Genomic DNA, 14,169 nt, shown 5'->3' with positions numbered 1-14,169 from the left:
AAGCAATGCCAGAGCTACTCTAGTTGGCATAAGTCAAATCTGTTGAGGAGCATTCAAGTGAGGTCAACACGAAGTGACTTATTTCTTTCTTCACATGATAATGGAAAAACTTACAACCAACCCACCATCATTACCAATCAGGTGGTTTTTTATCAGCGGGTTGTGATTGGCCAAAACCTTTTCGGTATGATGTCTTTCCAGCATGATAGATTTTCCTTTTTTTTTTATGGGGGTAGTCCCCAAACCCATTAATCCCAATCCTATCGGAGGTGGGATTCGACCCCAAGTCTTTACTGAGTTTTTACCAGCCAACCAGTTGGCACCTTGCGGATATATTGGCAACGATGGATGAGTCCCACCTAAGAAATCCTTAATTACAAAAGGAAATCATATCAATCAGATTATTTTCAACCATTTGATCTTTTACATGATTTTATCAACTTTTCGGTGTACTTTGAACACTTAGAACCCATTCCTGGGTGCATCAAAAGTAAACCTAATTGAAGAGAATTCAAATGTATATAAAGATTATTTTTAACATTATAAAGGGTTTTGATCTGTTCTTTCAAACATTCCAGTGGGAAAGATGCTCTGGAAAAGTTTCCTACTGGTTGTATCCTAATACAAAGAGTACACGAATTAAACAGGAGCCTCATGATATTTTATATATTGATACGAGAGAGAGAGAGAGAGAGAGAGAATTTAATAGTACTGATAGTTACATCTTGGGGAGTCGGTATCTCGGTGATAGTAACACCTTGAGAAAATAAGAGTACATCTCGGAAGGAGACTTCATACAATCAATAGTGAAGACTCAGGACCAGAACTTATCTCTGAAGAAAACTTCCCGTAATAGGAAATACATGTACAGAGCTAGAAAGACCAAATATTTGTAGTGTCGTGTTGAACTTTTACAACTTCGAGTGAATCCAAATGACAAAATATCAGTAAACCCCCCACTAAAATAAAAGAGAAAAAAAAAAAAAACATACATGCATCAAATAGTAATCTCTTCAGATATTCAATAATGGTTCCACAGAGATGGCAAACCCACTTCAGATAAGTAGCTCTCGGAGCTTCCTTCTCCTAAGCTTGGTGAAAGGTCCACCTTTGGATTGCTTTCCAGCTTGTTGAGATGACTCAAGACAGCTTTTATGACCTTTTTATCGCAAGAGAAAGGGTTGAAACCAGTACCCATATCTGGTATATTCCCCAAGTTGCTTAAAGCTTTGGTGGGTATGTTTGGTTCACTTTGAGCGAGTTGTGACAAGGTCGGGTTGGTCATGAGAACCTGGGAAAAATTGGAGAAGCAGGGCACTTGCTCAAACTCCTCTAGATTTGCTGGAGTTTGGTCAAAGGTGATGAAGGAGTCCATTAATGGAGGGAGTGATGAAGAGCCTGTGTCATCATAGCAGTTCTCCACGCTAGGTTTGGCAGAATGGCCTCTGCTTTTGAAGAATACTCTGCATAAGACCCAATCTTCCTGCTTGGACATCCATGAATATGAAACCCAAAGGTGTGTCAAAAACTTCACATTGATATAATCTAAGAGAATAGTATAGTAGTTGCAAAAATAATCTCTTAAAGCTGTGTTTGGTTGGGTACAGAATTAAGAGAGACAACTCCAAATGAATTTTCTAACAAACCAAACATGAACAAAATGAAATCCAGACCAGGCCAGAAGTGGACTGGATAATGGGGTTCAGTCAGGCTGACCCGGTTCGGGACATTGACATGACTTGTGCCCAAAATGGAATAAAATAGATAACGCAAAAAAGTTTTTCTCCAGCGGTTCAACAACTGTAAGTTTGACCGGTTTGACTGGTCAACTGGATGGTCGGGGGATTGTTCCGGCTTGGTGGATGGTGTACGTACGATCCGACAAAACCATATTCAAGTGCTGTGGTGGTGATAAGCCAATGTTTATTCCTGAAAATATATGGTCAAATCATCCAACAACCCATATAAAATAGTTGGAAAGGATTTGGGCTACACAACAACAGACGAGACTTCGTTCACCAAAGAAAAAATCAATAGACGAGCCTTCGTTGTGATGACGGAAGTGGATGTACACAAGGGCTAAGGACAAAATATTATGGGAACCTTGTTTGTTCTTGGCAGACTTTGTTCCGTTTTGTCCATATGGGGCTCTGGGCAGTTGGGACTTGGGGAGATAGACTAAACATTATTTAAAACTATTAACATTTCTCTAAACGATATCTAAAACTAATAGAAAAGCTCAATTAATGAAGAAAAAAATAACAGAAAAGTTCAATTGAGGGAGAGAGAGAAACAACCTGAGAAGAAATTTTTGGTGGGTCAGAGGGTCCTTCAACCCGGAATTCATGCATGACCCAATCAGTTTTTCTTCCTTTGGGTGCCCTCCCTTGGTAGAAAACTAGGGTCTTTCTCATACCAACCAGGGTCCCTTTCCGGTTAATTTGCCGGTCTTTTCCGGTAGCCTTCCAGTATCCAGAAACCGTTGCACGATTGGTTCTCAGGCCGGTAGCATATTTCCGATCTCGTTGGCTGAAGAAGTACCATTCTTTTCCCCCCACACAAGCCATTTCTGAAAGATATATATAGAAGATTAATTGTGAAATCAGTTTTCAGTGCTTAATTGGGTCAGTGATTAAACAGAGAAATTAGGTCTTTCTTTTTTTTTTCAAGGCTAAGAACAAACACGTAACTCTGATCCACCCTTCAGTTTTAATTTCCTTCTTTAATTAGTAGGAGCCAATAATTTGGGGAGCCAATAAACACATTATATTTCACTTGGACACCAGACTAGAGACCTAACCCAGACGTCACATTCAACAACCTAACCATTATTCATGCTGTGGTCATAACTTAACCAAATCAAAAATTCGTTCAAGATTTTCAGATTAATTGAAAGCTGTTAGGGTTTGGGGTTCCATCATCTTACTGTGCTAAATGAAGGTCAATTACTAGACCACCTAAAGTTTGGCTCTTTATTATCGTCATTATCTGACCCACCTATGAATACTTCCAAACTCCGGCTAGTGCCGGAATCTGACCCACCATCAATTAGAATTCTAAAAGCTAATTATTGCTAATTTAAACTTTTTTGGTTAGGACAAGGCCAAAGTGTCAACTACTAATAGTTGCAAATTTAAACTAGAATTCAGCTAAAATATCTACCAGTAGAATTAATCTAATTTAGAAAAAAAAAATAAATAAAAGAAGAACAAAAGGTGTAGTGGTGTAATTGGTTATCATTATCATCAGGTTAGATTTTATCAACTGGTGCCCAAAGCCAATAGATTTTCATTGTTATTCTTTTCTTTTTTTCTTTTGGTGAGGATTGATGGAGGTTGATTGGAGAGGATGTAATTTCTCCTCCCTTTGTACGGAAAAATGTATCTTACCTAACAGAGAGAAATCATTTAATTTAGTATTTAACAGAGGCTATGACCTCAAAACCTTCAAAGCTTCAGTAGGGATATACAGTTCGGATGATGAACATGAAAAGCTCAGGAAAAAGAAGAAGAGTGAAATACACATGAAGTTCTGTATATCCATTGCATGATCTCTCAAAACTCCACAGAGAAAAGGAAAATAAAGCTGAAGGGTCATGTTAGAATCATCAAAACATGGAGGAAACTGAAGGAAGACAAAACTGCACAAATTAAAAAACCCAAACGCACTTTGTTTTGTCAAATAGATAACTGATAAATACGAGGATTTTAGATGAAGAAGAAGAAGAGTTGGGTGGATCCATCTGAGGCTCAATCTCAAATCCTTAAAAGATCATTTTATCAAACTCCAATTTTGATTTAACATCGCAAGTCAAAACATATAGAGAGAGAGGGAGAGAGGTGGAAAAGAATGATGCCATGATCGTCAGCTTATGAAAGTCGTCGGAATGGAAACAGAAACGTTTAGATGATGATGGTAGTAGTCTCACCTGGAAGGTCCCAGGGTTCGCACTTGTTCAAATCGACCTCGATCAGCAGAGGAGAGTCGTAAGAGCTTCCCTTTCCATGATGATTGCCTATTATCCTCTTCATCAAATAATCACATACAAGCTCTTCATCTCTTGGATGGAACCTGAATCCTGGAGGCAACTTTGCCTCCACCATGCTTAGAGAGCTCATCCTCCTCCTACACCCTCCACCACCTCACCTGCTAGAACCAGAACAACAGCTTGCTAGAGAGAGAGAGAGAGAGAGAGAGAGAGGGGGCAAAGAAGTGAGATCTAAAATAAGGGTATCTAATGGGGTATAAAAAGAAAGCAAGTGAGATCCCATATAAGGGACTCAAGATGGGTTATAAATAATATGGGTAAGTCAACTCATATTGCGCGTAAGGCATGGATTTGAATAGTCATCTTTAGAGAGAGAGAGAAGTTTCTCTCTCCTCTTTTACACCCAAAATAAGAGAGAAGTTTCTCTCCCTAGAGTCCAAGAGAAAGAGGAGGGGGAAACCAACCTGTAAGAATGACGTGGCCTCACCAGTTAATGCCAATTTTCTGACGTGGAATTTGGGTGGTGGGGGGAGTTCAATCTCCAAAGGCGTTGCTTTTCTTCCTCTATTGATAGACTTGGCACTATCATCACCGGTATGGCAAAATGATGGACCTACATGTAGCTGATTTCATCAAAAGAAGTGTCCCTTTCCTTCTGAGCTCTTTGGCTGACTTGGCTTACCCCTACAATTCCTCCTCCGCCTCCATACGTATTAGTCAGCACGTAGTATTGTGGGCAACTGGGTTCCTCAGTTTGCCATCTTTTAAACCACAATCTTAATAAAATTACCAAGGTTTATAAAACCGGACCGGATAGGGAATCGTTCTCGGGTAGAACGATTTAACTATCTGATCCAAATGGATGGCCCGTTCTGAGAAAAAAAATAAAAAAAAAAATAAAAATTTTAAAACTAAGTCTGCATCTCCCTCTCCAATCTTCCAACCCATCCAACAGTACTCGTTATATAGCTGTCCTACAAAACTAAGTCTGCATCTAGGTCTTGTTGCACTGCATATTTGAAAACGCCACATTCCTGCATTTGGGGGCGCATGGCACAGCACAGGGCCCAAACAGGTTGCACCACCACCTACTCTCTTACATATAGGTTCAGGAAAGTTCGGTTTACTGTAAAACGACCTTGCCATTTCATCATCTTTGGTGAAAATTACCATTTATTGCCTCATTTTGAGACATCTTGACAATTTGCAGCCTCTAGTTTGGAAATAGTTTGCATTTAATGCCCCATTGTAAAAGTGGGAAATGGGCATAAATCAAATCAGGCATTCTCCTCTTGTGGTTTCAAAAAATTAACACCTTAATAAACAAAAAGAAAATATAGCCATCTTTGTACTGTTTACTGCCTAATTTTTAACATATGAAAATGACATGGACCCATTGAATATATAGCATCTTTGTCTGATACAAACTTGAAATAAATTAGTCTCAATAATTGAGGACACAAATGTAATTACACAGTTCAGTGCTCTTAGAGGGACCAACTTAAATGTAGAAGACAAAATGGGTAGGAGATAGATATGAGATATCCCCACTTTGACAAAACTCCCCAAGAGGTTTCTCAACGTATGTGGAACAAGACTTTCAACTTCGAAGTAGAAAGGCATTTTGTATTTTGTACAGAGTACCTTGCTTTGAAGGATATTCAGAGTTGTTATTAGCTTCTCCGTTTGTGATAGTTAAGTCTCTTGTCATGTTGCTCTAAGTTACTAGGATTATCCACAACTCCTTGTCAACACCATGAAAATGGAACTAAAATAACAGGTGTTGCCTAGCAGGACAAACATCGCTCGATTGAGGACACGTGAAGGCCTTGAGAAGATGCCACGTGTCCATGAAAACGACTTTGTCGACGTGACAAGTTATACCAATTGATGCCATGACTGTTAACAGCTAGCATTTATCTTTTGCCTTTGGATAACATTATAAGGCCTAAGGCCATGTTTGGGAGTGTTTTTTCAACAGGAATTCTTGTGCTTTCATGTTGGGGAAGCCAAAAGCTAGCTATGTTTTAAAATTTGACTCTTAGCTGAAATTGGAACCGCTTTAGCCACCGGTTTTTGGGTTAGTGGTTTGACCGTCCGATCTGAATGGACAACTTATTGTAATTTAAAAAATAAAATAATATAATTAAAATAAAAAAGAATAAAAAACTGTTGTTCGGGTTGAATGGTGAAACGGAATTCATTATTTGGATGGCTTCTGGGGTGAATGGTCCGACCGTCTAGGTCAATGGCAGCTCTAAAACTTTGGCCAAAATTCAGTCGAAAAGTTATTTGGTTAAATTTTTTTGAATGGGATTTCTACATTAATAAAAAACTCCTTTCAACTTGTCATGTTTGCAAGAAGTTATTTTGAACATAAAAAAAAAAAGAAAAGAAAGAAAAACTGATGATCAGTCAATCATTAAAAATCCATTTCCAAAAATACCCATTTCAAAAAGTGGTATTATCAGAATCCCTTTTAAGCCAGAAAGCACTTTCTCATCTCTCTCCCTATATATATAAGCTTTCAAAATTAATTGTAGTTCATTGTTTCAGAATTGACACTTAGTAAATATATCATGAGATCAGTACTGAAGTAATTATTTACAAGCAACTGTTCAATATATCAAATATATATTGAAACCAACTCTTTATTAAATTAAAACAATAAGATATGGCTAATTTAATCCACATGTCGATAATTTATTTTTGCTTTGAATAGAAGTCTTGATTAGTCAAGATTATTTTATTATAATTGGATGATTCTTTCATTTGTGAAAATAGCTTCTGCACCTACCGATTTTATATAGTCATTCTTGCTAATTTCCTTTTAAACTATTGATAAAAAGAATAATCAATCTAGCTTCAAGGGAACTGCCATAGCTGAAGAGAATAATATCAAAGATTAAGGAACCAAACAGGTTTCAAGGAATTGCCAATTGGGGATGCTGCTACCAGCATAAAATGTCAAACTACTAAACAAGAGTTTGAAAAAGGGATGGGTAGTTTTCAAACTCATCATAGGCATTAGAATCAGGGTTTTCTTTAAAGAATAGTTTCTCCAATCTTTGAATTGCTAAGGTTGAGGCTGGTTTGGTGCGTCTTTTTGGCATGCCTTTTGGTCTGCATTAAGTTCAAAAAGACTGTAACCAGATCTTTTCCAGTTGGTATCATATAGACTGAAAGAGATCCGAAAAGAAGCATGTGGAAAGACTAAAGAAGCCAAAAATCGAAAAGCTTCAAATGAAGTTTGTGGTCTTTAATGCTGAAAATAGCCGCTTTAGCTGTTTTTAACAGCCCAGTAGACCATGATGCAAACCAAATAGTCTTGGTCTTTAAAACAAGACCCTAAAAGCTCAGTGCATCTTCTTATTTATAGGGCTATTGAAAAGTCTTCTACCTAAAACGAAATGCCAAACAGCCCCCAAAATTTAAAGGTCCAACTATGGTTATGGATGTAAATGGGTAGGGCTAAGTGATCGATAAACCAACTCTGCCTGACCCTATTGGGTTAGAGTTGTATCGATCTCGACTAAATCGGGTTCGGGCTGACTGTGCCATGCAAAACATCTACATTGTAGCATTAAAATACTTGTAAATTTGAAGTTGGTTAACCATAAATGCACTATATGTATAATGGGGTGAGGTGGGTTCCGTATTCTATTTTATCGTTGGATAGGGTCGGATCCGGATTGAGAAAATTGGTACTAAACCCGACCCGTTGACATCACCATGCAAATCGCCCCTTTGGTGCCTAACGGAAGCCAGCCTAAACCATTGTGACATCACTGAACCATTTTCACAGTGTTGTTGAAGCTTCGGTTTCAATTTTTAAATAAAACTAGTTATAGCTAAACGACGGATTAATCACAAATAAGTTCTGTTTGGCGGTGCCCCACATCCCAACATGTTTCATGTAACATCTCTATCTGCCCACTGTATCTACTTTTAAAATCAATGAATTCATCCGGACACATAAAATTAATTATGATTAGATTTGAGTTCACATCTACCCCTACAGAATACATCCTAAACTTTCCACAATACATTCCAACTGTGTATTAAGAACATCTTCCAATGACAAGTATGGGAGATGTTCTTAATGCAAACTGAGATGTGCATGTAAGACGTTTGACACATTCTGTGGGAACAGATGTGAACTCCCATTTGAGATGTCTGAGCTGAAGATTCAACTAACCTAATTTCAGCTGCTTAGTTTGAAGCACCTCCGAGAGACTGAGTAGGGACTGCCCTTTCAATGACGAACTGACATTCAAATTTGGCCTCTCTGGATATTTCCATCAAACATGGGTTATAAGCTGTCTATGTAGGGTTCTCACCTCAGAAAAGCCAAAAGCTACTTCACTTCAGCTCTCTCAAACAAGAGAAAGGATCTACAACCAACACAAATGTGTAAGCAACACTACATGATCAATCAATCACAAATGAACATGCCACTTTGCAGCAGATCCCACTCTTCCATTCATCCAAACAAGCACTTAATCTTTTATTTTTCTCTAAAACGGAAAGGACTACACAAAACCGGGGATAACACATCTCCAAATATCACAAAAAATAAATGAATTGTAAGTCCCACAGAAGCTCACTAATTACCTAATGAATTAATCAATTCATCGCTAGATTAGCTCTACGATAAACATAGCCGTATTTGACATTATAATTCATCTAGGCACTACTTGATCTTTTAATTACCATATAAGAAACTGTTATATGCCTTAGGAGAATTCACCTTTAAAAGCTAGCTGTTAGAGGGAGGGAACCCAAACACACTTGTACCTCACAACAGCATCGCACACTATCATGAACACGATGTAGCTGATATGGGATACCTTACATTAACATCCCATACTACCAACATAGAACAAATGGATCATAACAAAAACCTCTCATCTTCTTGATAATCCAATTGCCAATTTAAATTAGGATTAGATGCTAATTAATTAATCACTTCTTAGACGGTTGCTAACTTCTTGGGACCTTTGGGAGTGGAAGAATTAGGAATTGGGTGGGTCAAATTAGTTAGGTAAAAGGATTAGTTCAACCATTAACCGTCCCTTTCAATCCAACCTACCATATTAGAAAACTTTGTTTAAAACCGTGTATTGATATAGCCATGTTCCCACTTATAGATTGAATAGAAGATGATCTGAAAGGCGTATTTAGGGTAGGACTGTAACCAGGTTGGATTCGGATCCGATCCAAACGCATTCGAGTTTGACCCAATTATCAAAAACCCAAATATATCTTAACCTGAACTGATCTAGGGGTTCTAATTGAGATTGAACTAATTGAACTTTTGACTTTTTCAGATATAATCCAAGTTGAACGGCCATTTTTGAAATAAAAGAAAAAAAGAACTAAAAATAATTGCTCTTTGACTTACTTACAATAAATATATACTTGTAAATATATAAACTTATTAAAGGAAAAATTTATAATCATATATTTTATCTATGTACATGTGTATATACGTAACTATATATATAGATAAATGCATAGATAAGCCTAACAAAGATGGATATATTTTAGTTAAAATTCTTTCGGACTCGTTGATGATAATTTAATATTAACCATATGAAAATACCTGGTAGAATAAAAAAAGTAAAGATAAGATAATTTAATATTAGAAATGGCTCCTACAGGCTACAGAGCCCATAAGTCATTATCTTCTTGCATAATCAAAACCCAAAACTTTAGTATCTGCTACGTTATGTTTGGTTTGATAGAAAGAGAGAAACATGGTGGTGATGTAACGAGTTGGTCTATAGTTCCTCCCTGGTCCCTGCTTAATTAAATAACTATTCTACTTATATATATATATAAACTTTGTTGGAATCATCTCGATAAATAATAATAATAATAAAAATAATGGAAAATTACGGACAGATTTATTACAGAATTCTGATTTCTACCATAGACTTACAACATTTTAAAATGTCAATTATTCTCACCTTATAAATCAATGCCTGCTCAGTGAATTAGTATCAATTCTGAGCTGGCACCTACCTTAACTGTAAGTTAGGCCCATGAATTCTAATAATGATGATGATAATTTATGGCAAACCAAGAGCGAGTTCTATATTGACTCATCAAGTTTTTAGAACTATGGATGATAAACAAAAAGGTCAATCCCATTCTATACAGAAACATTGAATTGACAAGTTGCATCTCAGACCTCTAAAGGCTACAGTTGTTACTGTGAAGCGTCAGTGTATCCTATCCACCCCAGAGATGAACAGTTCCGATTCAATGAATTAGATCCAATGACAGCCCAGATATCCCTCTGTTCACTTCGTCTTCACTCTTTTAAATGTATTTGTAGGTGGATGTAGATATAGATATAGGCGTTTGAATTATTTCTCCCTTTTAGACAGCTTACCATTGACGATGAGGGCAAGGAGATTGACTGTAAATAAGAAAGAGCTCCTATGAACATTCTCTCAAACTTATTATTTTTGGTCAAAGTCATATAAAAAATTATTTTTCTTAAGTTATATTTGTCGTTCCACCAGACAGAGAGAAAACTTGGCTTTTAATTTCAAACCAGAAGTTAGAACATCAAAATCATTATCCAAAGGGCAATTTTTTTAAACTATCTCTACCCTTTAGCTAATTGACTAATTATATTCTTACTATTTAACTATTATCTTGTACTGTTCTACTGTTTCTAACAATGGACTAGTTATACCTCTGCTATTAGTATCTGTTAATGTTCGGTCAAAATCTGTATACACATGACACTATGTGATATATAAATTTTGTTTAAAACCCATTATTACCCTCTGTCTCTCTCCCTCTCCCCTTCAACAGCCGGTGGTGCAACCATTCCCTCCCTCTTTCAAGAACTGTTGCAAATTCTTATTATTTTATCAATTCACTGTTTTCTTTTCTGAACAGCAGTCAATCGGAGTTTTGCGAGTCGAAGGACTAAGTTCTTATATATCATATTTACAAAGGTGTGCCTCATCTTTTTATTTTCTTTGTTAGGCAGTTGTCTCTGTAATTAAATCATGGTATGATCACATTAGCATGGGCTACGGCGAGAAAGATTTATCTCAATCTAAAACAAAGAAGGAAAAAAAAAAGAAGAAAAAACAGTTTTGCAAGTCTCCTGTTGATGATCTGCCAGAGGAATCCATCGAAAGATCTTATTTTATCTTGTTGAGTTGTGTTATCTTATCCATGTAAGTTTTTTAATTTAATCCAAACAACAAGAGTTTCAGTGTAATTAAAACTCAATGTGTATAAATAAGATTCAGGACCGATTCCTCAATCCATCGGTTCCTATTATCCTTTAAATCCTTTGTTCTTTATCTTGGTATCAGAGCCATCACTCTCATGGCATCAACTAGTAGTTCTGTCCTTGCATCAAACCAGCCCAGATCCGCAATTGGCAGTTCCAATGATTTGCCACAACTTCCCAATGTTACACACTACATACCTGTGAAATTGACCAGTGAAAATTATCTACTTTGAAAGGCTCAGTTCTTTTCCATTCTCTATACCCACAAATTAATGGGTATCGTCGATGGATCCATCCCAACACTGACCAAAAAAGTTGTTGATCCTAGTGATCCAACGAAGAGGGTACCAAATCCTACATATGAGAGCTGGTTTCAGTTAGATCAACTAGTTCTTAGTTGGATTGTATCATCTTTAACAAAGAGTATTATGGCACAAGTCTATTGGACTACATTCTTCTTGTGAAGTTTGGAAGGCCCTTTCTAAATCCAATTCCACTCTCTCTCACTTCAAAATCCTCCAACTCCGGTGCCAATTGCAGCCATTAAAGAAAGGTATGCTTACAATTAGTGAATATGTTCATAAAGAAAAATCAATTGCAGATAATCTGACTATTGTTGCTGAACCCATATCGCACAGAGACCTTACAATTTATATCTTGTGCGGCTTGGGACCTGAGTACAAATCTGTGGTTACCACTATGACCAGTCGATATGATATGGACCAGTTGGATGTGGATGATGTACTCAGAATCTTATTGAACCATAAAGCTATTCTTGAGCAACGTGGTACTAATAATATCACAGATACAACTCAACCATCGACCAATGTAGCAAATTTCAAAGGTAAAGGGCATGTATCTCAACAAAACCGAAATTGTGCCTAAAATAACTATAGTTCTGGATGTGGCCACAGGAGAGGAAGAGGTTCCAATCAAGATACCCATTTCTACAACAATGGTGGTTGTGGACATGGGAACTCTAATTTTATCTATCAATTATGTAACAAACCTGGTCACATTGTAGCCAAGTGCAGACACAGATTTGATTATTCTTACAACAATGATGAGTATGATCCTTCAACATTTCAGAGCGGAGTGTCATCAACGTTTGATCCCATGTGGTACCCTAATGCCAGTGGCGCTCACAACATGACTACAGATGCTGATAATATCCAATATTGATCAAAGTATGATGGAAACGATCAAGCCAAATTTGGTAATGAGTCAAGTTTGCAAATCATTCATGTTAGAACTTCTACATTGTCTACCTCTCATTCTCAGTTTCATTTAAATGACATGTTTCATGTTCCTGCCATTACCAAGAATTTACTATTTGTCAACAAATTCACAAAAGATAATGATCATATTTTGAGTTTCACCGGAATTATTTTCTCTTGAAGGATTACACGGGGAGAACAGTACTACGAGAACCCAGTAGAGACGACTTATTGTGCTTCCCAAATATTACTTCAAACAAGTCTCCTACACTATTACTGATGAACACAAAATTTATTATAATTTATGAAGTCTTTGCATGGAGTTTAATGTCGGTTTAATTAAATTTTGCCCTATTTTTAGCTTAATTGCAAGAAAGATTTTAGGGGCAACCAACTCAAGAAAAATAAGGCAAAGAGCAAGAGAAGAAAGCCCAAAATTTATCAAATTCAGCCCACCCCAACCATAAGAGCAAGGGAGTATCATTTGGCCCAAATAGTACAACCTAACTCTTTGGGAAAACCCAAGGAAAGAAGCCTAGCAAGAAGAAGATTTTGGCCCAGCCCACTTTCAACCCAAAGAATAGCCTAGAATGCAGCCAACATGTGCTCAAAAGCAAGATAAGTTACAGTCCAAATAACAACCCAAAGGGAGCTAGGGGCGGCAACTCCTAGAAGTTTCTTGAAGAGGAGGGAGCATTCTAGAAGGTTCAAGAGGGGTGTAATACACCCACTTCTAGAGACTTCAAGAAGAGGAAAGAACTTCCTTGAAAGCCTATATAATGAGGCCTCTAGAGGGGGAATGGGTGTTCATTTGCCCAAGTTCAAGGCTCTCCATTCTTTTGGGGTTCAAATTCCGTGAAGAGAAGAAGAGAGAAGAAGGAGTTAGGCGCAAGAAGGAGAAGGGCTAAAGAGATTCAAGCAAGGAAGAAGAGAAGAGGGTGAGTTCGAATTTGGGGAAAATTCAATTGAGAGATCTTCTTGTTCTATTTCTACTTAGTTTTATTTTCTTGAGTTCTAATTTAGCTTCAACTTATGTAGTTTTCTCTTCCTCTCTTTCATTCTTTCTTGTTGTAATAAATGCTGTAAAATTTCAGATTATGTAAGCAAATTTCTTTATCATTCAAGTAGACCAGAATTTTTCTTGTTGTTTCTTGAATAGAGTTTGAATTCTAAATTAGATTGGCCGAATTTATCTCTCACAATTTTTAGATCTGAAATCTCAGATCTGAGTTTTGTAAGATCTGAATTGCTTGAGAAAGAATTCAGATCTTCAATTCTCAGGTTGGTCGATTTGATCTAATGCTTGAAGTTTCTAGAGTGCTTGAGAGAGATTTTAGGAATTCAGATCTATTATTCAATAACTGAATTGCGTACAATGTTAGAGATAACTTGCACAATTCAGTTGGTGATCAATTCAGATTTGAATTGGTGCCCTTGATATGTTTGAGTTAATGCATGCATTAAAGGTTAAATCCTTTATAGAGATATAAGGATCATCTTTAATGCATAGGATGAACAAGCTCTCGAAAGAGGCTATTCATGGCCTTGGGGTTTCACCAAACCAAGGCTGAATCATGACACATTCGAATGAGTTAAGAAGTTTTCTTGTTGAATCATGAAATTGCTTTTTTTAGCATACTCTTTCAACTTGAATGTAAGGTATTTGAGCCAATGTTTTTTTTTAGTTAGATTTTAGTTTA

The 14,169-nt window shown here is 36.9% G+C and overlaps 1 protein-coding gene across 1 annotated transcript; it reads right to left on the bottom strand.

The window, feature by feature from the left end:
• Positions 1-639: 639 nt before the first annotated feature.
• Positions 640-4,449, bottom strand: NAC1 (NAC domain containing protein 1). Its single transcript, XM_088956183.1, has 3 exons — positions 3,929-4,449; positions 2,298-2,569; positions 640-1,483 (listed from the first exon to the last, which is right to left on the bottom strand). The coding sequence occupies exons 1-3, from the start codon at positions 4,116-4,118 to the stop codon at positions 1,022-1,024; spliced, it is 924 nt and encodes a 307-aa protein (XP_088812309.1). The 5' UTR covers positions 4,119-4,449; the 3' UTR covers positions 640-1,021.
• Positions 4,450-14,169: the final 9,720 nt, after the last annotated feature.

This window comes from Nelumbo lutea, chromosome 7, assembly GCF_056320005.1.
Source record: "Nelumbo lutea isolate HS-2025 chromosome 7, American lotus-T2T, whole genome shotgun sequence".
NCBI lineage: Eukaryota > Viridiplantae > Streptophyta > Magnoliopsida > Proteales > Nelumbonaceae > Nelumbo > Nelumbo lutea.
This window is presented reverse-complemented; position numbering and strand designations above follow the sequence as displayed.